Source organism: Tetrao urogallus, assembly GCF_951394365.1.
Source record: "Tetrao urogallus genome assembly, chromosome: 6".
Lineage (NCBI taxonomy): Eukaryota > Metazoa > Chordata > Aves > Galliformes > Phasianidae > Tetrao > Tetrao urogallus.
This window is the reverse complement of record NC_136819.1, coordinates 18,095,664-18,122,898: the sequence shown is the minus strand read 5'-3', so window position 1 is coordinate 18,122,898 and position 27,235 is coordinate 18,095,664. Positions and strand designations below refer to the sequence as shown.

The window sequence follows — 27,235 nt, the reverse complement described above, 5'->3', positions numbered from 1 at the left end:
TACGGTATCTCAGACAGCATAATTGTGTTTTTACTCAGTTTTAGTAGAAGGGAAATGTTTCAAATGGCTTGTGTTTTTGACTGTATTGCGAAGCACTACTGTTATTTCCTCATGCTAAGTTCTAAAGTAATATTCTCTTCCTGTTACTTGCAATATGAAAAACATGTGATTTTGATGCTGTGAGTTGAGCACAGTCCTGTAAATTGTTTGTTTGGATCAGGGCTGGATCAACTTCATTCCAGATTGAAATGTGCTCATGGTGACAGGTTCCTGAGTATTAGTGTGATGTTCTAACTGGAAACTCAGATCATTTAGTTTGTATGTATTTTTTTTTTTTAATAACGCTTAGGTGACAGGCTCAACTTGTTTCCTCCAAATTTGATCATAAACAAGTTTGGGTTTAAATCTTGACCTTGAATATTCTTCCATTGAAACAATTATTTAACTATGGTTGGCCTCTTAGTTCTTGGTGATATGTTGGGGATCTAGTTATACCTTATCTACTTTTAATCTTTGATTTTTTTTTTCTGTTCACATTCAAATAACTAGGGAAAATAAAAATTAGTTCTCAGTGGGCATCGCTAATGCAACAGTGATTCCTTTTTAACCATTTCCAAATATGTAATCCGTTTTTCTGCAGACACTACAGATTTATTCATCACATACAGTTGCTTCTATGACAAGCAACATGATCACATGAGCTTCTGTAGTCCAGTCAAGCTTGCTTGTGAAATTAGTAGATTCTTATCTTGATGCTGCTCCCCCGTTGGTATTGGACAGCTGTTCCAGAATTTTGTTCATCTGCTTCTTTGAAAGCACTGTCTAGATTCCTGTATGTTTGCCCAAATTTCCTTTACACAGTTCCTCCCAACACAGAGGCATTCCTCCTGAAATATTTATCAAGTATTTATCATTCTTCAACAAACTAAGAAAGGCAAAGTCATTTGCCTCTGTATGGGAAGTTACAAAAATCTGAAAGGAATGCAATGGATATGAGAGCAACTACTTGTTTTAGATGTTCTTTCTGTGCATGCAAACTTGTAATTTAACACATATCAACTTCTGGTCTTTATGCTAAAAACAAATTGCTGGTAGTTAAACCTTAAAAGAAAGAGATAATAATTATAAAAAATGATAAAATGCATTTTTAATATTCACACATAAGACTACTCCTTTAGTTTTAGTGTCTGATTTTCACAGATAATTGACAAAGAAACACAAACTGTACTGGTTAATGAAAGAAATGAAACTCAACTTGCACACTCACATTTAGGGAAGGCAGTGGAAGCAAAGTATGTGCATATGCAGTACCTGACATTACAGCCTAAGTTTCTAGATCGGTTGACACCAAGGAAGAATGAATGTCCTGTGTTTCCATCACTTTTCAAAAGGAAAAATTCATGTGCCAAATATTTGACTGTGGTTGACTGCAGATGCTAGAAAAGGTGGGTGATACTACATCATATAGGTGCAACTGGCATTGTATTAAGTTCTGCATAACAGATTGTGCCTGGTACAGTTTCTGTCTGTATCTATCTTAGGTATTTACAAGGCATCTATCACCTTGGTACCTAAGCAGTTTGAAAAATGCACCCACCCCAGGAAGCATGATGCAGATACAGGCAGAGGCCCAGGTCCAGAGCAGCAGAGGCAGGTCCCAGGAAGCTCCCCAACTGTGGTACCGCTGTTGTTGAGCTCCTGGCCCACTTGTGGCCAAGGAACATCTCCACCTACCTGTCAGCAGGAAGACTGTACCCCACCCCTCACGTCCAGCTCCACTGGTGGGGAATCTGAAAAGGAGATGTAAATGGAAAAGGCAACGGTCCAGTAGCAGAGGTGAAACAGAAATGGTGGGATTTCAAAAGGAGGGATTCTTAAAGAACAGCACATCTCAGGGAAGGGATCAACTGCCAGTCCAAGTGGCAGGTAAGGCACAACACAGGCATAAGTCGCAAATGTTCTTCAGTGAACAAAAGTTAAAGAAATATCTCTGATGTCTCTGAAGCTTGTCTATATCCAAAGCCCTGCTCTGTTCTTGGCCTCTGTCTTGGTCTTCTATCCCTGCAGTTGAATCAGTTGTTCAATTCTCTATGTATCTCAACCAGATAACCTCTACAATTCTATGTATGTCTAATAACTTGAAAGACTGTCATTAGGAAAGAATGGTACTGAATCCTGTGTCTCAAGGAGACAACATGGTACAGCCATGCTTCAAAATGGTGAATGTATTCATGCACCCAGAGGCTCCATAATCCTAGCCACCATGTTCAGAGCAGCTCTCCTGTGGCCACCAGCAGCAATTGCACCACTGTTAAGCCACATCAGACCAAGCTCAGTATCTGCCCAGTGCAAACACCCTTACAGGCAGCCAGCTGTGCTGCAGAAACAGAAGACTTGTCTGACAGCAGGAAAGAAAGGAAGATAGTTAGAACTTTGATGTTGGTTCCCTAGTAACTCTTACAGGAACCACTTTAAAAACAGATTAAATATAACAAAATTGGTGAGGTAAAGGAGAAAAAAGCCTTCAGAAGCATTAAATTCCCATGTTACTTTTGGAAATATCTATATCGTACAGTGATCAAGCAATGAAGCTAACGTGTGATGGGTCACTGACTTTGAGATCTTTGCATTTCTTTTACTTCATATGCATGCTCCTTTCTGGTTCCCTTACTTGATCATTTAAGGACCCAACTGGAAATCATGCCCTAACAGAGCAAGGAACATTAAATTAGAAACATAAAACAAGTCACAACTGTAAAGACTGTTAGTTTTTTGACTAATTACTAGGCATAAATATGAAAAGGCAAAGCTCATGTATTTTGTCTGAAAGTTTTATGTGTCGCTGTGAGCAAGATTCTGTAGATAGGAATGGAATGTAATGGAATTTGCTTCACACCTGAAGAAGCTAGTTGTGCTTCTTTGTACCCACTGTTTTTTAAGTTTGATTTTTAAGGAGAGATAATTTTTAAAGCCAATTAACAGCCAAGCAAGGTCAACCATGTCAGTACATTGGAGAATACACAGTCAATTTTGACTTGGCTGTCTTAATGCTCTCTCCTTATTTATTTACTTTTTAGGACCCACTTTGCTAAGGGAGTGAGGTAAAGGCAATTGGTTGAGGTAATGGTTTCAGCCAGCTTTAATCCTGCTGTTTAAAACAGAGAGCTTCTTCACTGGATAAGGACCGTTTACAGAAAAAACAAAGTTTTCCAGTGCCCTACTGTATGTAACTGGCACAACTTTTCCACAGTACTGACATAGCAACTGGTGCCATCACCTTAACAAGAATGTAAGGTGACTTTTGATCATCAAGAAATGGATTTATTGGGCAGAGACTGACACATTCATCACTGTGGTGTCAGCCATTGATCTTGAGGCAGATTTCCATTGTTGGCAGTGAACATAGTTTGTGTCAGACCATGCCTGTAACACGCCCTTGGTTTCTCCTGTGCCCATGACAATGCTTCACAAAGCTTCCAGAAAACAAAGTGACTAGAATTGTACTTTGTGATGTATAATAACAGTTAATGAATATTTCTTGCTAGTCGAGTTAACAAGCCTATGCTAAAACCTGTGAATGTATTCATTATTCATAAGTATTCGCCAATAGTTTCCACAGTTAACTTTCTCCCATGGGTTCTCACAGACTGTTTGCTTGGACTCTTTGTCATTTGTGTTATTGGTCACCGTTGCCAGATGCTTTTTCTTTAGCCCTGAAGGCTGAGAGTATCGATTAGGAGGATTGGCAAATGGTACTCTTTCATAGAGAATTAGGGACTTTGCAAAAGAGTATTATACTTTTTTCAGGTAAACTTTTCTTCACAAGCCTCTGGCAAAAGTGTAAACATGCACAAATAACCAAAGTGTTACTGTCCCCCTAAATCCGAACAATCTTTCCTCAGTGAAACTATTTACAGAAATACTCATAAATTAATGTGGATTTTTGAGTTTTTTCTTTTGTTTCAATTTTTGACTTTTAGTTTAGTTTAGTTCTATTACTTACCAATTGCTAGGTGGGATCTGTTTACATCATGTCAGGAAAATGGAGTTTTCAAATATGGGGAATTTTCTGATGATATATCTAAAAAAAATTCAAGGACATTTTGTATGACCACTGTATCTACCAGAATGAATATATATAACTCGTTTTCTTTCTCCAATTCCGTAGAATTTAACTGAAATGTGTGTTTGCTATGTGTGGTAAAAATAGATCCCCTGGTTTGATTTTTTTTCTTTTCTTTCTTTATTACATGTGTGCTCAAATAAGAGAATGCTGAGAAATAACTTCATAGTCTTACAGTATAGTTGTTAAGAGAGATTTGTTAATGAGGAATTGCAGCTATGGCTGTATTAGTAAGGCAAAGGGGGAAAAGAACTGCGAAGGAAGAAGCAGATATTGCAGATACGTTGATATAGTCCCTTTCAAATCTCTTTGGAGTAGAAGAGCCAATGATTGCATGACAGTTTGTCCCTAAAATCCATTTTCATAAGGAAATCATGCCTTTTTATAAATACAATCTCATCCTCACTCTCCATAAAACATGCAACTGGACAGTAAACTAGATAGAGACATAGTGTGAATACTTTGAATGTGAATACTTTGAAGTAATGAATAAGTTAAATGCATAAATAACATCTGTGACTTTAGCATTAAAAGATCATAATTTCATTATGCGGCACAGAATCCCTTTTAGAGCAGTGTAATATTGAAGGCACTTGAGCACAGAAATTAAGATTGCCACATTAGAGTTAGGGTAGGCAGGGACTGATATAGAGGAGAAGGGATCCTTGGGTCTATCAGAAGGAGCTTTCATTTTAAAACTATATAAAACAACAACAACAACAAAAACCCGTAAGAACAAGAACAAAAGCACAACAAAACAAACAAAAACATACCCTGACTCATAAACAGAACCAGAAGTATTATTTTAACTTGACCTCAGCAATACCTTCCAGATGTAAGCTCGCAGCTTCATACTGAGGTCCAAAGAGCAGCATATAAAGTATTTCAAAGAGCAGAAATGAATCCTTACAGAATGACATTTTTCAAGACTGGGATGATAAGAGAGTAGGCATAACACTGCCGTGGGGAATCACTTGCACCCTGATTTCCACCATATGCCCTCAGGCAAGGGGAGAAGTAGACAGGGAAGGGCAGAGCTTACTTATTTTCAGAAGACAATAAGATCCTGGAGAGCAATGCCCTCAGATACCATTACTTACTCTTTGGAGAAAAGAACAAGAAAATCCAGCAGATGTGGGGGAGGGCATTGCTCACAGGATGAATGCTGTGGACAGCCACCACCGCTCGCAGCAGTGATTTAAGAGAGAATGCACTTAGGGGTGGGGGTGACGTGAGACGTCGGACAAAAGTGAAGATAGCCAGCAGTGCTTCAGAACAACAAAGGGCTGCCCTCAACCAGTGGTGGAGCACGTCTGACACCACAGGAAGCTCACTTGGACACTTGGCCCTGAGCTCATCCCAGGGATGTCTGACTGACACCACTGCAGTGCATAGGTGAGCTTTTTGATAGGTTCACTGACATTTCCTGTCACAGTCACAATGAGGTGAATTGGTAGCTCCTGCCTTGGGATGCAGCATGGCTGTGTGTGTTGTGGGTACAGGACAGTGTGCATTTATACGAAGAGCAGTTAATAATGTCAACTGCCACGTGCCCAATGCAGTCATTAAACTTTAGCCCGCCCTTCCGTTTGCCCAAACACATACACTCTGGCTTCCCAACTGGCTTCTTTCTATGTGTTGTCCAATGCATGTAGATACCTCCATCTGCCTGGCCTCAGATACAGTGGTTGTTGCTCCTCTATTTGATTGCCAGATGTCACTGGGGAACAAGATGGGGAGGTTCCTGGATCCTCGGGGCAAGCTGGCCGTCTCCGAGGGAGCTCGCCGTCCACGCCGGCTGAAGAACAGGAATCCTCGGTGCCTGCCTCTGACGAAGACTCGCCGGCCAGGACCACAGAGAGCTGGCAGTGGCCGTTGTCCTCGTCTGAAACGCACAGCAACGTTGGGGAGGATTTTGAGGGATTTCAAACGCCAGCGCGGACTCCGGAGTGTACCATGGACATACAGTCTCCCGGGGATCAGTCACTCAGTAGGACTCCTCAGTTTGAAAGTGACTCTCCTGAGGAGGAGGGCAATGATGAGATGAATGAAGAGCACCGCGGTGTTGAGCCTGTCCCTAGGGATCGGGGTTGGAGAGGGCAGCCCCAGCTAACAGAGGGAGAGAAGCTGTTGATGGAAACCAACAGTAGGATTGTGCAGCTGCTGGAAAATATCAAGAGGGAGCATGCACAGTCCATGGGTCTCATGTCACAGTCCATGGGCCGCATGGAGCTGCAGCTGGGCATTGTGGCTACCTCCACAAGAGCCATCCATAACTACCTGTCAGAGATTTTAGCTTTTCTCAAGCAGCCACGGACACAGGTCCTTGAAACACGCATCTCCCAAAGAGCCACCCCCCATGTCGAGTTAACCTGTGCCTCGACATGGACTGGTGAGGACGCAGTGGCAGCCTCCACTGTGTGCTTACCAGGGGCCGAAGGGACGAGCGACTCTCGAGAACCGCCGCAGGCCACGCTGCCTTGTCGCAGTGGCCGGCTGCAGAGAGCCATAACCGAGAGGGCCTCGTTGCCCATGCCTACACGCCAGGCAAAAGGGGGAGGGAAGAAAAAATAACCACACCGTAGGATTTTTAGGGTTTTTTTTAATGTGCCTGTCCTTTTAATTCTTAGCCATAAGGCCATCAGTGGCAGATTTCAACCATTTCCTACATTGGCTAACATTGTATTCTGGCTGACTAGATTAGTCTAACATTTTGTAGTTTATATTTGCACTGTTAACAATGTGTGCTGCTGGTATTTGAAGAACATTTGCCTCTGTTCTTTCACTTTAACTTCATACAAGCATTTTTTTACTCTGTGCCAGGCATTCATTGCTTTTCTTACAAATACAAGTCATTTCTTGAGGCAGCTGTTTTTTGAGTTTTCTTTCTCCATTATCCCATCCCCTCTGAGCAAGCATTCTGGAGCTGGTGGTAAGTATACAGGTCTTGGCAATACTCGCCTCCAAAACTGTGTTCGATCAGTCTTTGCCTGGTGTTTCTGGCATGCCAGCCTGAGGTGTTGGGGTTAGCCTGTACTGGATCGTGATCATTCTTATCCTCTGTGGGTCTGACAAGCTCACTTTCTAAGACCCTCGGTGGAGCTAATCCACGTGTCTTGGCTATGTCTTATTAGAAGTAATGTTGCCAGGATCATACCTCATATTTATCTTTTGGGGCTTGTACAGTAATGTGCCACCAGATCTATCTAGGTACCTGACTCTCATTTTCAAAGTTCCTTTTACGATGGATCTGGTGGTTGGATGGGCAGCATTATTTTTCCTCTGAGAGAGTCTGGGGATTTGAAACAGGAGTCACTAAGCAATGTGTTCTTGGGGATAAGAGCCATCTCCTTCACCAAATCTACTGGGAGGAGACTGTCCCCTGTAATTATCACAGATATTAATTATTTAAGAAAATGAAAAGAAAAAAAAGAAAAAGAAAAAAAAAAACTTGCCTAGCAGCCAGACCTCTTGAGAATGTAAATGTCATGACATGCTGTTGGGTATTGTGCTACTATGTCTGTGATTAAGAGTTTTTCATCAGAAATGACTTACGTGCTGATAAAATACAACTACTTTCTGTGCCTTTAGGCCATCTAATTTCCTGAGGGCTGGCACCCTGAGTAGAGCACGGGTGCAATTGGTAACCCACAGGGCAGATGGAAATGCACTTTGCAATAAATTATTTTATATCTGTTGGTGCTGCCTCTCTCGGGGGAATTTAATACAGTGGCACTCAAATTGCTATATGCATGCAGAGGCATCAGACTGGCTTATCCATGTGGTATCCCTGACAGTTCTCTGGAAGGATGCTGTTACCAGGAGTCCCTTGAGCGTGGTAACTAATGATCACAGGTGTAGCATGGCTCCTGTGTTTGACTCTCCACATATCTTTGTAACATTTTGTAAAGATTCAGAGGAGTTTATATGGCGAAGCAGTGATGAATTCCTCCTTTGGCAAATACTAGAAAATAACTGTAGGCCTAAAAATCCTCTTCTGTGAATACAGCTGAATGGTGCTCTCTCTGTCCAGTGAGCCATAGCCTCTTCTTTCTCGTCTTTCTCTGAGACTGAAGTTAATCAAAATAAAGCACATACAACATTTTGTTATTCTACCAGTCAGCCACAGATTGCTCCCTTATAAGTGTGTGTGCGTGCGTGCTTGTGGCTGTACATTGCAAAATGAATGGTTTAATGATGAAATGCAGCTGGCATGGCCAACCTCCAGTGTAGGCTCTTTGCAGTAGAGAATATTTCTTCCCTTCCACCTACATCCAGCTGCGTTCCCTCTGAGACTACCATTGGAGGCGTTCTTCTTCAGTCACACCGCTGACACGCTTTACACAAGGTGCAAATTTTTGCACCTCTTCCATGGCTTTTTTATACTTCTTTTTGTTAAAACTGTTTGTAAATGTATCCTCAGAGAATTTCCAATACAAGCTTGTAGGATTCCCCTCTCATTGATACAAGAAGCGCATGCTGCTGAATATTTAAGATCACAAGAAGGAGATGTGGGAGAGAAGCCCATTAGTGAGCTTTGAGAAATTAGTCCAGTATGTGCGGCCTTCTGAACACGTGTTTCTGGTGCATACGTGGTTTGCACACTGGTACTGTGAATATGAACAGCTAAGCTAAAGGCAAAGACAAGTGGAAGTTTGTCCCAATATGCTTACATCTTATTTCTTTGGGATAAGTTTGAACAAAGCTGAATACAAATCAGCCAATTAATTTTCTTGGCCTAATTAATGTGTGTCTGATAATACAGTGAGAATGTTTTTATTTTACGTAGTATTTTCACTTCAAAAGTGTGGTGCAGTAGTGTGGTCAGATGCTAAGTAAGATTTTGACGTACTCTGCAGGACCCGCCATGTAGCTGCTGCCATTTAGAATAAATTGCATTCCACTGTAGTTTTGAAAACACACCCTCTGCTCTACCTTTGCGTTCGGATCAAAGACAGCAGAGAAAATCAAAGACATCTGCTGCGCAGATGCAGTAGTGCTGCTGTTGGAAAAACTGCCTGAGGAACACCTAAACAGTTCCTTGCAAAGCAGCTTAAGCTGTCACCTGATCTCTCCCGTTGCTCACTGCTTTAGCTAGATGTGGAAAGACACAAAGCCACTTGAATGGGAGCAGTTATAGGGTGAGAGTGACTAAGAACATGTCCACAGGCAAGAAACCTGCAATAAACTCACACAGAATAAAGTTATTCCAGCTGGAAGTAGTAGGTGGTATTAATAATTGGTACCAACTGATATTTTGGTCAGATCTTAAATTAAGATCTGACTTATAGTGTTGTCTAGCAAAATCAGTGCAGTTGGAGAGTATGTATGTTTCATCCCCAAACAAATATTTTCATGCTTTTCAAGTGTCTGTCATAGCCTCATCACTCTTTCCCTGTAGCTTTTTGTTGTCTGAATGGGTATATGGTTACATGTGTCTGTTAAAATAAAAGGGGATCCTTGTTCTTACATGGTATATTTATATTTCTTATTTACAGATTTTGAGTACCTAATGCCTCATTTTCACAAACTTCCTTCTCTCTCTATCCCAAAGACCGGTTTTTAGGCCTTCTGGGATGATAAAAAAGGGTGGGAAAGACTTAACGTGAAATTTCTCCACCCTTGAAGCTCTTGGTGATAGATCCCCTAAGTACAGTTTTACGGTCTAGCCATATTTTTGTTGTATAGGTCAAATGTTAATGGTGACACTGTTGCTTTATGATGCCTTTTGCTGAGCAGAAGTGCAGATATTTTTCCTTCAGAAGGTCAAAGTTTGTATTACAAAATCTTATGAAATGTGACTTGAAGTTTATTTTATTTTTGAATACATGTGATGGTTTTAAGATTTTTTTTTCTTCCTTTCACCAAATGATTTTAAACACTCAGAAATAAAGCAGACCAATGGAAAAAAAAAAAAAAAGTCAAACAATAACTTCAATTGAATGGAAACAGCAACACCACACTTGTGAAAAAGTTTTCAACAGTGTTCTGATTCTCCTCAATCTTTCCTTTCCTGCCCGCTCCCTGACCCTCTGTGACACTAAAATAACCACTCCTAGGACAACCTGCTTTCTAACCAGAGGGCTAAAAGTTCTTCCCTCTCTTCTTCTCCTGCTTAAAATGTCATCCTTGCATCTGCCAGATCTACTGTTTAGAGGGACCAAAAACTTTTTTCCTCCTGCCTTATTCCCATCCATATCCATATCCAGGGCCCTGAGTATGCTGCTCTCCAGTGAGAGGTAAAGCTTAAATCACTTAATCTGATGCTTTGCAGACTAGCATCATCTGTAGACTGCCAAAAGCCTGCTTTTTTTTTGAGTCTGTAATAACCTAATGGAGTAGATACCCTTTTCTGCTGAAATAAAAATCGAACATTTGGGAGGTGGATCTAATTGCTGAAAATTAACAGTGCTCCTGCTCACGTTGTGAAAGCCTAGTAGCCAGGCTAAGATATTCCATTTATAAAAGTATCACAGCCAATATAACTGATCTCTACTCTGGTGAGACTTCAAAGGAAAAGACACTAAATTAAGATGATTATTAAGTACAGAATAATCAATATGGTGCAGTCCGTTTTTTCTTAGGGAGGCAAACATGTTGAAAGGGGTAGAAAGGAAACTTGTTGGTATGGTCTAAGTTTGGATTCTAGTACAGGTTCAGAAATCAAACTGTTCTGCTGGCTTGGGCTACTCGTTTAATTTCTCCATGCTTTAGTTTTGTAGTAGTAGAAATAGCAATAAAGGAGCTGTAAGGCTATAATTAGTTGATTGGTGCTTGGAGGTCCTCAGTCTAAGGAATGTAATAAACACTGATGAATCTTGTTTGTGACCACAGTTGGAACTGGGGCTAAAGCAAATGCTCTTAAGTTCAGAAGATCTCGATCAAAGATTTTTCCCTGTATTTTATCGTCATGCCATGTGAATCAGTAAATTAGAATCCCAAATCCAAATGTTGAAGTTGTCATTCTGATTTGGACTTTGACTGTTTGGTCTGTTTCTGACCACAGCTAAATACGTTCCCAAAGTTAATAAAATAATAATAATTAAAAAAAAAACAACAACAAATATACAAATTTCATTTAAAGAATGATGCAGTTGCTTATAATGCTAATCTTATAATCCAAAATCATATAGGTTAGACATGATTAATTGAGGAAAATAGGCATAAAAGAGCACTTCTGGAGTACTTGTTACTGTCCAAAATATCTCTGAAATTCTGATGACTAAGTACAGTCTGCTTATCTCTATTTGAAACAGTTCTTTACAGATTCATTATTTCTAAAGGTCTTCTTTCCATTTCTATATAGATATTGTCCCTTCACATTTTGAAGGTTTGAAGAAGAGGATTGTTTTTCGAGTCACACTAAGTAAACATTAAATGCATGCAGGCTTAAAACTAAAGCATGCATGTTATGTAGCAGCAATAAAAAGTGCTCGGCTTGCACGACTTATGATGCTCAAGCATTGCCTTGTTAAAATGCCAAAAAAAAAAAAACCTTTTTCTTTGCATTTTTTTTGAAAAGTAAATCTCTTCCTTTGACCTTGCAATACTTAATTTTTCAGGTTTTGGACAAATGATATTTATTTTACTGAATACTTTTATATTACAGATAAGGTGGATGAAATAGTACCAGTTTCCAAGCCATCAAGAATTGCAGACAATGCAACTGTGGATTCAAGAGTGGCAACTATTAAACAGCGGCCTTCTAGTAGATGTTTTCCCTCAGCTACAGATATGAATGTGAGTGGTAGCTACAAAGCACTGCTTTCGCTTCTGAAACTGTGTGGAAAGGGTACTTGCTAGTGTACAAAGTTTAAACCACAATAGAAATGAATTTTTAAAAAATGCATTATGTGCTCATGCTGATTTTATTACCTTGTAGCCTTGATCTATATTTCTGATAATAATTCATTTAACAGAAGAGCCTCTGGGCTCCTAAAAACTTTTGTTGTTGTATTCTTATATCTACTCTGAGATTGTCATTTCAACAACATTGCTATCTTGGTGTTACTGAAACAGAAGTAAGTGACCTTACTCTGTCCTTAATGTCAGCCAGTGAGATAACAGTAAGCTCTAACTTGAAAGTGTCAGTACAAAACTAAGGCCAAACAAAAAAAAAAAGTCACTGAAAATTGAAGTATGTTAATGCAGTTTCAGTGCCAGAATTAGTGCAGCCACACAATTTCCACTAATGTGAAGGTTTCTACAAGTTCGGTTTTTTTATTGTTCATAACGGCCTATATAATATCTTGATGAAATAATAAATGATCATTTGTAGGGGAAGAATTGACATTAGTACTATAGTGGATAGTAAAAATTTAATTTCCAGAACTCTGCAATTGGATTCCTCAATTGTAGAATTTACTTTTACAGAACTTATGTGTGAAAAAATAATTGTTCTTCTTGCATTTTAGATGTACTTTTCCATTGCCCACCCCTCTGAAACAGCCCCAGCCCTGATACAAGCACTTTGGTGTTCTCAGTAGCTTGGGAAGGAAGAAAATAGAGACTGTTTCATGACAGAAAACAGATAGTTGTGTGATAACCTATGTTAAAGGACAGTTGAGTGCATTGGGATTCAGGGGACATTCTGCAGTTCCTAGGTGATAATCTGTCTTTCTATGTAACCTTGTGCAAGGCACCATCTGTGCAAGACCCAGGGAGTAGGTCTGTCGCTCAGTAGTGAAGAGAGTGTATGGCCTGGTGGAATGTGAACATTAGTACCTGTGCAGTGTGTGGCAATGTTTTGGAAGAGAGTGAAATGAAATGCAATTGCTCAGGCTTCCTTTCTCGCAGCACACCGAATGTGCTGTAAACTTAACATATTGCCTTGTAAATAATTTCAACTAAATCTACTTACAACTGTTGTCATTTTATTAACATATAAGTAAATCTCAGCCTTCCCCTTCTCTTTGCATCCTTCTTCAAAGAACAGCAAATTTGCTGTTCTCCATAAGAATTCCTAAGAGGGTTAGGTAGTGGATTAGTTGATGTGAGTGGACAGTTATTTACATGTGGGAGAAAGTTCTGCATTCTTTAATGCTTGTGGGTTCTTCTGTTTGCTTTCTTATAGTCTATGTATGAGAGACAGGGTATTGCTGTGATGACGCCCACTGTACCAGGGAGTCCACAAGGTCCTTTTCTGGGTATACCTCGGGGTACAATGAGAAGACAAAAATCTATAGGTAAAATGTTCCTCATGCATAATTCATTTGTGCATTATTCACCTCTTTTAGTAATTCACCTCTTTTTGTACTTTCTTTCTTAAAGCATATTTCTCTAACACCTTTACTTCAGTGAATGATTTTATTTTTTCTTTATACAAAAGTTCCTGGAAAAATAAGTTTTTGTTTAATTTCTACATATAGCTTTAATAGCAGTAGGCAAGTGTTACGGAATTCTGATTTAATTCCTTTCTTTAAAATATTTCCTTTATCCAAAAACAATAGTGAGAAAGAAAAAAAAAACAAAAACAAAACAACAATATTATTGCAGTGTATTACCTACGGCAAAATGTTATTCATTTTTATTTTGCTGTTGAGACAGAAGTGTTGTAATGCTGTGTAGTCATTTACAAAGTAATCCCTATTGATCAAAGGGAATAAACATCACTTCCATTTCATTCCAAAGAATTGTGTCAATTAATGATTAAACAAAATAGAAAAAAAAAAAAAGAGCAAATAAAATTTGAACTTGTTTTGTTCTGGGTAATCTTAGTAGTGATATTTCTCAATTTAAAAACACATTACACTGATGTAAAATTGGCCTTCTAAATTCTCCTATTATCGAGTTTATTTATGTTAAAAGCCATATTTGTAATAATGTAATGTCATCTTTTGAAATAAACCCATATGATTTTTTCCCAGTAGAATCTTCCCAGTCCCTTTGCTAAGTTTCAGTGCATCTTAAAAATTCGTTAGGTTTCTAAGTTGCATTATTTTATGCATTTGGAAATCGCTAGAGCCAGGCATAAGCTCTTTTTTCATTCAGAACATCTTCCCTCCTCAATAATTGTGGAAGAAAATGTGCTTCTCTACAGCTACCTTGATGATACATAAACAAAACATTTGCCTACACATGAATGATCAGTTTAATTAAAATTCTGTAGCATCCTTTTTAATTCTGGCATCTGGTCTCTGGTTCTCTTTTCAACAAGAAAAATACTTATTGTTTGAATGAGGCAAAAGACCATTTTTGTAATTTCATACAGGCCTCGTGCCATGTGAATTACACCCTTGCATTTTAGGCTGGCTACAGAGATGGTACAATATGAAGGATTCCAGTGGAAGGCAGTGTTTTAATATGCTTTCTGATTTTTAGGAATAACAGAGGAAGAACGGCAGTTTTTGGCTCCTCCTATGCTGAAGTTTACCAGAAGTCTTTCAATGCCTGACACCTCTGAAGATATCCCTCCACCACCGCAGTCCTTACCCCCTTCACCACCACCACCTTCTCCCTCTCTGTACAACGCTCCCAAATCTCCAACGTCAAGGAGCTATGGAACTATCAAACCTCCATTTAATCAGAATTCAGGTGCAAAAATTTCTTTGGTTAGGCCTGAAAATGTGGGAACAATGATGAGGGACAAAGGGATCTATTACAGACGAGAACTGGACCGCTACTCTCTGGACTCTGAGGACCTGTACAGTCGGAGTGCCACAGCTCAGGCAAACTTCAGGAACAAGAGAGGTCAGATGCCTGAAAACCCATATTCTGAGGTTGGGAAGATTGCAAGCAAAGCAGTTTATGTACCGGCCAAACCAGCAAGGCGGAAGGGGATGCTAGTTAAACAATCCAATGTTGAAGATAGTCCAGAAAAGACCTGCTCTATTCCAATCCCCACAATTATTGTGAAAGAGCCGTCCACCAGCAGCAGCGGGAAGAGCAGCCAAGGGAGCAGCATGGAAATTGACCCTCAGTCTTCAGAACAACCTGGGCAACTCCGACCTGATGACAGTTTAGGTGTCAGCAGTCCATTTGCAGCAGCCATTGCTGGAGCAGTGAGGGACAGGGAAAAGCGGCTGGAAGCAAGGCGTAATTCTCCAGCCTTCCTCTCCACAGACCTAGGAGATGAAGATGTTGGACTAACACCACCAACACCACGTATGAGGCAATCTAAATTTACTGATGAAGCAATGTTTAGTAGTGAAGATGGCTTTAGGCAGCTGATGTCACCATCTCCAATTCCCGCACCTAGAGAGCCTGAAAATCTTTTTAATAGCAGTGATCCCAGCAATCAAAGCGATGCAAGGACATTAAATACTTCATCCAAAACGAAGGGTACTGAAAACAGTACAGCGGCAGCTAAGTCCACAAATGCATCCACCTCCGATAATTACGTTCACCCGGTCACAGGAAAGCTGCTAGATCCAAACTCACCACTAGCCCTCGCTCTCTCTGCCAGGGACAGAGCCATGAAAGAACAAACACAGCAGATTCCAGGCAAAGTGGACACTGTTAAGGCTGACCTTAATAAACCACTTTACATCGATACGAAGCTGAGACCCAATATTGAAACGACATTTTCTGTTACTGCTACTGTCTCTAGGCAAAATACTCGTGGTCCACTACGAAGGCAGGAGACTGAGAACAAGTACGAAACAGATGCAGGGAAAGAAAAGAAGGCTGAAGAGAAGAAAAACATGTTGATAAACATTGTGGATACTTCACAGCAGAAGTCAGCTGGCTTATTAATGGTTCATACCGTGGACACAGCAAAGTCGGATGATACGCCTGAGGATGAAGAGGAAAAGGGAGCTGAAATGGAACCGAGCCCCGAAAACTCCCTGACAGAGAGGCCAGAGGGGGGCGAGGAAGCTGAAAGTGAGCTGAACGTGCCTGCTGTGCCTGAGCCACCGGCATCTCCCTGCAAAACCATTGTGGCGTCAAGCTCTGTCGACGACCCAGTCATCTTGCCCTTCCGCATTCCCCCACCACCCTTAGCATCAGTTGATATTGATGAAGAATTTATTTTTACTGAGCCACTACCACCCCCCTTAGAGTTTGCCAACAGCTTTGACATCCCTGACGACCGCTCGGTGCCCGCTTCAGCTCTCACGGACTTGATTAAGCAAAGGAAAAACGGCACACCTTCACCTGCGCCATTCGTCACCAGCCAGCCAACCAATTCTTTAGACAGTAAAAAGCAAGTGGGTCTTTCAAACTGTTTGCCTGCCTCCTTTCTGCCACCCCCTGATAGCTTTGACAACGTCACTGACTCTGGGATTGAGGAGGTAGACAGTCGGAGTAGTAGTGACCATCACTTAGAGACAACCAGCACTATCTCAACGGTGTCCAGCATCTCTACCTTATCCTCGGAAGGGTGCGAGAACGTGGATACTTGTACAGTCTATGCAGATGGGCAAACATTTCTGGTGGACAAACCCCCAGTACCTCCTAAGCCAAAAATGAAGCCCATAATCAACAAAAGCAATGCACTTTACAAGGATGCGCTAATTGAAGAAACTGTAGACAGCTTTGTTATTCCTCCTCCCGCTCCACCCCCACCTCCCATCAGTGCGCAGCCCAATATGGCAAAGGTTGTTCCCCAGAGGACATCTAAGCTATGGGGGGATGTGACAGAGGTGAAAAGCCCAATTCTCTCAGGCCCAAAGGCTAATGTTATTAGTGAATTGAACTCAATACTCCAGCAAATGAATAGAGAGAAATCCTCAAAGCCAGGGGAAGGATTGGAGTCACCTACTGGAACAAAAACTGCAAGTCTCAGTACAAGGTAAATGTAAATAACCAAATAATTTACCAAAGAAGTCTTGATTTTTTTCATCTCTCCCTAACTTTTACTATTACACAAGTTAAAAAAGAATGTACCTTTTATTGTACATACTTGTTACATGCATAGTCTCTGATGAACAATTTTACAGAGGGCAAGATTTTCCTATATCACCAAGGTTTCTGTCATCATCACCCTAGGACAGGGGCTCACTCAGTATTCTCCACTTTCCGAGGTGGTTTGCACAAGCCTGTCAGTTGTTTTGACATGAGTTACTTAGATTTATGTTTAAGTAGCACTCTTTATTTTTTTCCTTTCAAAATGTGGTGATAATTTAATTTTTGTTCAGTCTCATGACTTATTTTGGCTTCAAACAGGTAAAAAAATGTTTTTGTCTAGTCTTACTTCACATTCACTGCACGATATTTGATTTTTACTTGAATCTCTAATAATCCACCATATGAAGAAGTATGAGGTCTGCTGCACACTTAATGCCATCTTTTTTATTATGTTGGCCCATTATGTCAGAGGTGGACGTTGGTGGTATGGTAGTAGAGGTTGAGCCTCCCCGCCATTATTCCATTGCATTTTATTGCTGTGCATCAGATGGCAGCGGAGGGGCAGTCTGACCAAGTGGTGTCTGACATGGAAATGTGTATGCAGCAAAAGTGTGGAATTGAATTCCTCCATGCAGAAAAAGATGCCACACGCTGGCTTTCATTAATGCTTTCTGAACATTTATAGAGACCACATAGCGGATGTGAGCACAGTGAGGCAATGTGTGGTGCGTTTCAGCAGTGGTGACAGCGACAGCGAGTCACCTCCGCTAATGTGGATGTTTATGAGTGCGACATGCAAATTCTTGTTCACCACTGGCAAAAATGCATAGTTAATAGTGGTGACTATGTTGAAAAACAATGTTTTGTAGCTAGGAATTTGCACCATCAAAGTAGTCTTGTTCTGTTCTTGGTATTTGTTGTAAAATGGAAATAAATAGGAGACATTACTTTTGGAGTGAGCTAAGTATGAAGCCATCTTAGAAAATTTCTTTCTGGCATCACTTTGCGTTGTTCGTAGTTTTGCTAAATGATTAATTTATTGTCTCTGATCACTCAGCTTTACTGGGTTTAAGTTCTTACTTTCGGTTGTCAGCACTTGGCAGTGAATAGTAGTGATGTCTACAGGTTCAAAAGTGTGGCTCATTTCACCAAACAGCACAATCCTTGTAGTGCAGTGTAATGCATTTCCAGAGAAGTTATATCAAAAGGTACTTAGAGTTATCAGACACCATTAGATAAATTCATAGGTAATTGTGTAGTCACTTTGAAATTTGCAGCAGTTAAATGGACCTTTTACTGAAGTATTCCATATTGCTTGTCCTTTCCTGCATCAAAGAAATTGGTTTTTTTTGGGTTGGGTTTTTTTTTTTTTTTTTCGCTTTTTTTTTTTGCTTTTTTTTTTTTTTTTTTGCAGAGATGTAGTGCTGATTTTGCTTATTAAAAAAAGGCAACCCTTAAGTAAATCTTATTATAATTATTCTGCTGGATAATAAATAACCTGGCCTTTGAAAAACTACCGTTCTTCGCATGCATTAAGATGATTTTCTTTTAGGGAAAGGATAGCTCTGTTAAATGCAAATGATTACTTATTCAGAAAGCAGTGTGATCACAAGCCTCAGGGTCAGGCCGTTACATTATTTCTTTCAAGCTGTAAGTTATTAAATGGTCACAGGACGGTATGGAGGTTATATGTCTTTTAGGATGAAAGGGTGGAAGAGAAATGCCGGAATTCTGGAATTCCTATCAGTATTGTTTGACTAATTGGTGTAGAAATTGAGTTGCCTGTATGGGAAGAGCTTTTAGTGTAATGAGAACTATACAATGAAAAGATATATAGTGGCTGCTTGACCAAGACAGTCTTAACCAAAGTTAGCACAACAACTGAACCCTGCCTATGTAAGTTTGAAAATATCTTGGGTAAGCATAAAATCAAAACTTGTGCGCTAAGTTTGAATCATCTTGCAGATGACTCCGAGAGTTTCAATTTGTTTTATTCTGCCTATGTCTTCAATTTTCTGCTTGGACTTCGTCCTTTTAAGTCATATGAACATGTTGCCTCTGACTTCATATGTATATAATATGTTTATTATCTTGCATATTTTATATGATAGTTATTTCCAGGTTGCAATGTAGGTCTTTATCATTATTTTATTAGTTAATAACCAAGGCAATGTACATTATTTTAAATATATTTATATTTTAAAATATATTTACATACTGCATTTTTGAAAGTACTGCATTTTTGAGAGAAAAAAATGAGAAGTAGAAGCAAATAGTTACCTCTTTTCTGTGAAAAGAAATTTATGCCAGTAGAAAGGACACAAAAAATAATTTGCACAACTAATTCACTTTACTTGAGAAATGAAAATAATCATGTAAGAAAGAACTATACCATATGTATGTCATTTTAGAGAAAAATCTTGGACAGCAATTGGAAATTATTTTGCTTTTCTGTCCTTTAGTCTTTTTAATTCTTATAACTCAGCTTTGGCAAACAGTTTTCGTTATGGACTATAGAGTCTATAGAGACAAGTATTGACCTAAAACTTGAACACAGGAAGTTCTGTAGTAACATGTGATAAATATGGTGGAGTACTGGAACAGGCTGCACAGAACGGTTGTGGAGTGTCTTTCTATGGTGATATTCAAGACCCATCTGGATCTATGGTATGGAACCTGCTTTACTTGGGGGGTTGGACTCAGTCATCTCTTGAGGTCACTTCCAATCCCTGCAATTCTGTGATTCTGTGACTCCATTTGGAAGTAAAAACTCACAAGGAATAATTTAAATCTGGCTGTAATCCTACTTCTTTCCTGAGAAGTCTGCCTAAATGTGTGTATTTGCAAACTAGAGAGAGGGATCTTGAGCTATAAAAAATAATGAAGTCGAACCTTGTCCAGCTCTGAGACTAGAGAGGGTGAAGGAGGATCAATTTCTGAGCTGGAGAAAGAGTGGGAAGGAGGGAGCAAAAGGCTAGCAGCAATATTATCACAGTGGAGAAGTGCTTCAATTTCTGTTTTTTGTTTTGTTATATATGTCCTGGACTGCCTATGTTTAATATCAGTTCTGCTCTTGGAAGTGCCTACATAATGGCTGTGGAGGCATAGTAAATGCTTCCCAGACAAAGCCTTATTTTAACTGCTTTTTCTTCTACTTTACCTTTAAAATGTTAAATAAATTACAGCCTTTCTAGCCTGATCGCATGATTGACACATTTTTTTACAAAGTCATAGTGTATTATGATCAGGGAATACCATCTTGCCAAAGTATGAAAGTTAATATTTCAATTGTAAAGCTAAAATTTTTCACTTTTTTTCTCATATTATAAAAAGTACATCAACCAATTGTAGAACTTACAGCCCTTTTCTTTGAGGCAGTCAGAGAAAAGGAGCAAGGAATTTTAGCTTTCAGAAAGCAAGGATTCTGCTGAATTAAAGAGAAGTGATGAAAAATGTGTAGGTCTGTTCATATACCCTTCAGCCAAGGAGAAGTAGTGGGAAGTATTATAAATAGTAACGTTGTTCTCAGGCTCACTTGGGTTCTGCTCATAGCACTAGCAGCCTGATGAAATTAAAATATATATTTCTTCATTGTGAAACATGAAGTTATAGCCTAGGAAACTGCTCTAAATACCTCAGGAGTTATCTCTGTACAGCCAGTGGATATACAAATGTCACTCAGTCACAGCAATTGCGCTGTTAGGGCAGCATGAAGGTAAATTAAATTGTAAATTGTTTGGGAATAGCTTGTTACAGAAACCTGCAAAATTGATCTTCTTTATATGTTTTCGACAAATGAGGATCATGAAGAGATTGTTCTGCAATACTGAGCAGCATTCCTCTCTCAATTATTACATTATAAAAAACCCTAGTCTTCCTTTTTTCAGCGTACATAGGTTTAGCAGTAATTCCACACCATGTATGTATAGTTTTCTGTGTTTTCTATGGAGACACTGAGTTGAAGATTTTTAAATAGAGCATGGAAATGTTTGGCTGGAAACCATCTGCTGGAAACCATCAGAGGCAGTGACCAGCTGCAGTCCAGGAAGAGGAGCCTGGGAAAGGACAGAAAAAGAGGAAAAAGCAAAAGGATCTGCTTGTTTCATTGTGCGAAGGGTTTGATCAGCAGGCTCTGGACCAGAGCTTTTGAATTCACATGGGCTCTTCCCACTCTTCACATTGGCCATCATTCACTTTAAGAAATTTTGGAGCTGATTCTTGGAGATGCAAGTTTTCATCTGGTCCATCCATGTAGTCAGGATCTCACAGGCCACAACACCCAGCCATCACTTCCTCCTCTTCTGCCCAAAATTACTTACAGCATCAGCTCAGGGCATTTGAGTACAGGGCCCTATCTGAGCCAAATACTCAAGATTGGGATGTGCTGCCCTGAGTCACATTGCCCATCCCAGGGTTTGGACACGCTCTGTGCTGGGAGATGAGGGCGCTTCCCACAGCTGGGCAAAGAGGAGGGGAACACAGCAGCATCTCCAACTCCTGCACTATAAATATGGCAAGGTTACAGATTCTCTCGAGAGGCTACTTCTGTTGTATGAAGCTGCTAAAAGGAAGGAAGGGGAAGGCCAATGCAGGGTTTTTATCAGGTTAAGAGGAATGCTCGCTCTGTGAACCCAGCAGTTGCTTAGCAACATAGTGATCAAGAGCAAGTTGCAAGCTGGCTGCATAACGCCGGCAGGATTAACATAGGACAGCCTGTGGCTGCGAGGGAGAAGCACAACCCCCAGTGTCAGCATCATGCTTCCACTTCTGCTCTTGTGTGCTAATAAGGAATAATGAACAGCTACCACTGCGCCCTGCCATCACCGCCCCAAAATGGTTGATAGCTTGGAGTAGGGAAGAGCTAGTTCTATTCTGAAGGTCTCTCCTGCTTCCCAGAGTGTGCTCACAGAGCATTAGTGTGTGGCCTCCTGGCAGGCTGAATGTCAGCCCGGCAGTGGGAGTGCTCATTGCAGATGTGGGAGTTGTACAGAATGCTTAACCATGCAGGATCAAGTCCTTCAGGAAAAATAACCTCTATTGTCTTGGCAGAACAGGTTTTAAAGGGGGAAATCCTGTGGTCAGGCTTTTGTGCATTTCTAAGGGCTTTTCATTTGGATAAGTCCCCATATTTTAACAAACAGGTAAGGCAGAATTGAACTTAGCAATGAGTGCGTGGGTCTTGACCCTATGTTTGGTTTATTCTGGTTATGAAACACGTTATCTTGTGGCATAATTATCAAGCCTTGATTTTTCAGTTTACTGTCGTCCCATTAGCTTCATTTCATATCATTAACCATTTGTCAGCCATTTTCACAGGATTGCTTGCTTTGTCAGTAATTTTTGCAGCAGCTCAGTCATTCCATTTTGTCATTTTTATTTGCTCTCATGGCTGCTGCTCTCAGAAATGGGTCATACTGAAGTGCCATGAAGCAAGTGTCAACTATAAAGCATAGAGTACTCTGAGTTGTGCATTCTGTTTCTTTTTAATGCTTACTCGATGCTATTGCATTTTAGTGATTTTGATACAAAATGCAGGGTAGATTAGCTCTCCCTTATCCAGAAACGATACCCATTCTCAAACCAGAGATGGGATGTTGTCTCCAACTGAAATGAAAGCCACTTTCATCAGACGGGTATTCAGCAAAGATTTTTATAGTGTGAGCACCTAAGAGTAGATTCCTGAACTTATACCCAGGCACCTAAATATGGAGACATAATTTTTCAAGTGCACCAAAACTCTGTTTTTAGGATGTGTTTTTGAGAGAAGGGGGAATGATAAGCACACTTTTACGTGCTTATGTAAGCTCTTAAGTAAAGACAAACTAGCCTTGAAATAATCAAGCTGTGCTGCAGTGGTAACTGCTGAGTCTGTCTCCACTGGAAGCAGTGAGGTTTTCCTTTCTCTTTCCAGCTTGTCTTCACCTTTTCCCTTCCAGTTCTCCAGAGGTAAGACTGAGGCAGCCTTCTGGCCCTCAGCCTCCAGCAGCACCTTGCTGCTGTTTCTGTACAGCTGTGTTATTCACATGGAAACTATTGTTCATCAGCAGCTCCCACAGAGCTTTGGTGATTATTCCTCACTCAGCTGAAAAGCATTACCTGCAACAGACACTCACCATTCCTCATTTCTCTTCAGTAAAATCATGCTATTATAAGAAGCTGTGTATGCTGCCAGTCATCATACCAATGCTTGTTCTTCACCTTCTCCCAAAACAGTATTGTCTTACTTTCCTACCGTGCAATTTTCCTTTGACAATCCAAAAATACAGTACAAATATTGCAAGAGGTGAAGGCAAAGTTTTGGATTTGCAAGTACACAGAAAGCTCTAAAAAGTTAATTTCCCACAGTACTTCCATATAGGGCATCTTTTCTCCCACTGTTTTTTCTCCAACATAGTGGAAGAGCTTTGTCAGAGAAAGCAAGTCTTCGGGAAAGTCAGAGAATAAAACAGCTCTTATAAGAGAATAAAATAGCTCTTATAACCCAAAGTGATTTTGGGTTCGAATTTTTTGTTTTGTTTTGTTTTGTTTTTTGTTTTTGTTTTTTTGTTGTTTGTTTTTGTTTTTAATGGGAGGCTCTTAGGACCTATTGCAGCATGCCATCTTTCACTGATTTGCTTTCATTATTAAGTTAGCAGTGAATTTGAATCCTGCAAATCTGATTTAAAATTTAAAATAATTTCTTGCCTACAATCTGTGGTGATGACTTATTACTTGGAGACATAGGAATTATATACTGTGGTTTTAATATGAGACAACATAACGGACATTACCATCAGTGCAGCCTTACAGCAGCAAATGTTTACAAATTAGTTCCATATGCTGATGCTAACAGGGCAAATTTTATTTAAAATAATTATCAGACTTTTCACTTTCCTAAAATGAAATTTGGGTTTAGGTACGTTTAATATGTATTTAGTAAGCTTAATGTAACAGATGACCGAATAAGGCCTAAGAAATTGCTCTTATTAAAAATCTGGAAAACCCACAACGCAATGAAAACACTCCTGCTCTCCAGCTGGAACGTGCTTGCCCCTGTAATGACCAGGATACCATCATCTGTGAAATGCAAGACAGCTGAGAGTTTCAAGGCTATCTGCACCAGATGGTGCTATAGATGACATAAATTGTAAGTGGGGATGGATGGGAGTTTGCACAAAGGTGCATACTTTTTTCCATCTGTAACATACTGGAGTTGATACAGCAAGTGAAAGTAGAGGGGAAAAAGAGAAAAAGAATCTTGGAATAGAAGACTCGGGACAGGAAGTCTGGAAGTGCAGTAATGGGCCCCAGCAGGCTCATGTAGCTGTTACGAGGCTGAGCCTCTGCCACAAAAGCTGCAGAGCCAGCTGCAGAACAGCAGTCAGAAATAAAACACAAACTTTGTTTTGCAGGTTACTGAGTGATTTTGCAGACAGCAGTGACCTCAAGTCACCGTGGTTACATTTCCTCTCATCTTTAGGTGGTTACTGCAAAACTGGTCCTGCGTAGGACTGCTGTGACAGAGTGTAGTGACTCACAGACTGTGTTCTCGGTGTGGAGAACAACTGGGGGGTGTTGCTGGAGGATTAAGTCTGATAATGAAGTGCTCTGAGCTTTCTGATAAAAGGGTTAATGTTTCTATTGGCCTTTGCACTGAACTGGCTATTAACTGAGCTAGTGTCGAAATATCATTCATCAGCTAAAATAAGTTATGATCATTCTAGTGTCATATTTTAACAGCCAGTAGTCCTGAACCCATGGCTTGAGAAAAGCCAGATGCCCACAGATCTTTTAATAGTGACTGTAGCCATGAGAAGCCATTACTTTGATGCAAGCTGATGGGAAGAGCAAAAGGTCCAGTGTTGCCTCTGTTGCTTTGCTCACTCAGTACTTCTGCCTGTGCATGAGAAGGGGAGGTAACACAGGTCTACAGAACACTTAAAGAGTGCACAGTTTACTTTGGGGGATTTTGTTTTACTGTCTTGATGTAGTTTATTTAAAGGAGCAGTGACAGTGATCTCCTGAACAAGGTTGTACAGGGAGTGTGTGAAAGGAACGATAGAGAAGCAGCAGGAGCAAGTTACAGGAGCGAGCAGGAGCTGTTGGCCAACTAACAGAAGTTACCCTCCGCTGGCATCTGCCATATCAGAAGATAAATTTGCATCATCCATTTGATACTGTCACAGAGGATGGCAGCTCATTTCTCATATTTGCAGTACAGAAACGTGAGTAAAAGGGTCAGTACTAATAAAGGGCTGGGGAGAGATTTCTTCATCTCTGCAAAACTCACCTTGCCTTTCTTTCAGTCAGTAGTACAAAATTATCCCAACCTATTTCAAATAAGAGTTTTTTGGATTCAAAATTAGACCGTGTGTTATTAAAGTCCATGAGACTCCTAGTGCTATGTGGGTAGAAATATTTTTTTCCCCTTGATTAGTAGAATTGAATTGTTTCTTGCCATTGACTTTTATGTGTTAGAATGCTTAGCAAGTCCTGGTCTCCTAGTCTTGGAAGACAATGTGAGCCATTAAGCTCCAAACAAATCACAGGAAGCACTCCAAACCTTGCCAAGCATTTCTTTTCTTTGTTAAATTACAAAGACCAAAGTGCTCTAAGTCTTGTTCCCACTGTGTTTTAAGTGAAGTGCTGATCTTTCAGCTCTCAAGGAGATCCCCTGTTCCCTTTGAAATATATGGAACAACCTGTGGGAAATCATTGGGATTGCTCATGTGAATAACATGTACATTCTCCAAACAGTTATTCTTAGTGCTTTTCTAATAACATGGTATTGGATCCTTATTTGAAAGAGGCTCGCTGTGCTGTGAGTGTGCTGTGCGTGTCGGTGTAGAAGCACTGTAGGCTATTTGACATCTGAGTTTGTTAATTATGGGCTGAATTATGTGGGGATTAGATAGGAAGAGGGCTCACATCAGCCAGGAGCAAACCAAGGAACCACTGAAGAGAGCCTCCAGATCAAGGCTGCCAGGAGTAACTATGGCTGCTTGTATGAAAGAAAGGGATTAATAGCCCATTATCATTGCCCCAGGTGAGTTGCCTGTATTTCTTCTTTTTGAGTAGTTCACAGGAGCAGCAGTTAGGATGGATTTCGAGAAGTACTGGGACCATCACCTTTTTAATCAAAATTTTAACCACTCTTTTAATAAGAATGTGGGGAAACAAAGTCAAGTCATGCCCCTTCCATGGGCGTTCACTGCACTGGGAAACAGATCTGATGGAGCAGCCTAACCCCAAGTGCTTTGTCCTTCTCAGCCATCTCAGTGTTCTGCAGATGTGAGCCAAGCCTTTGTGATTCTCCAGGCCAGAGGAGCACGGGGCGGGGGGGGGGGGGGGGGGGGGAGCCTTTTTTTTAAAGCAGATCTTGTGGTGAGGGGCATGACCCAGAGAGAGCTGATGTGGTTTTGCATGGATCATTTCTGATAGTTCATTTACTGGCAGTTAATATAAGATCTTTAAGCAGTCATTCAGATAGAGACCTGAGCTGGTTCCACAGCAGGACTTTAAAACGAGGGCTCCAGAACCTACACTTTTTCTTTGGCTCTTTTATGCACAGTAGTGAATCTGCATTATTTATAAAAGCATTTGTATCTGCCACTGTGCCCCAAAGTCCTTGCCTGTTCTGCCCCAAGCATGACATATCAGGCATGGGGACAGTCTGGCACTGAGGTAAAGAGGGATTCAGCCTATCTGAGTGAGAAATCCAGCTACAGCATCCGTCAGATCATCTCCTCGAGTCTATGGCATCACTTCAAAGATAAACAAATCCTTTGGTCTGGAAGTGCATGAAATTACTTGGCTGAAGGTGTCTCTAACTGGAAGGGTATTTTAAAAGTGAAAAACTCTGGAGCTTCAGGCACCCAAAAGTTCAGTGAAAGATCCTGTATTGTGCATGCTGACTGGCACAGCTGTCTCATGAAATATAAGGGCTGTGTAGGTAAGTGTTTTGTGAACAGACCTGAGCCCCAACCATCTGCTTCTAAATTTGTTTTATAGCCACCAGACAAAAGTAGGTTTGTCTGCTCCTTCACCCACCCCACCAGCCTCGGCAGGAGAGCCTCTCAGCAAGCTTCATGCTTGCTTCATTTGTAATCTCAGATTTCCTTTAGGCAGGAGATAGGTGCCAGTGACTTGATTACAGCTACATCACCTCTGGGCGTGCAGAGTGACAAGAATTTTGTCTCCGCAAGTTTTGTAGTGGAACTGATGAAGTATAATTTCTGTTTAGAAAAAAAATGAAAGATCCAGAACCTGAGTCAATAATGCGCTTTCAATACTTTCCATACCTACCGTTACTAGCTGTGTTACCTTACAGTGTAGGACCTATAA

At 40.4% G+C, this 27,235-nt stretch overlaps 1 protein-coding gene across 2 annotated transcripts in view; it reads left to right on the top strand.

Moving 5' to 3' along the window:
* Window positions 1-27,235, top strand: part of SHANK2 (SH3 and multiple ankyrin repeat domains 2) — a gene marked incomplete at both ends in the record, with an annotated part of 294,167 nt that overhangs the window by 265,979 nt on the left and 953 nt on the right. For both annotated transcript variants that reach the window (XM_079537510.1, XM_079537511.1), the window contains 3 exons: window positions 11,733-11,863; window positions 13,197-13,308; window positions 14,444-16,856. In XM_079537510.1, the coding sequence (XP_079393636.1) occupies window positions 11,733-11,863; window positions 13,197-13,308; window positions 14,444-16,856 (2,656 nt within the window). The remainder of the gene's footprint in view (window positions 1-11,732; window positions 11,864-13,196; window positions 13,309-14,443; window positions 16,857-27,235) is intronic.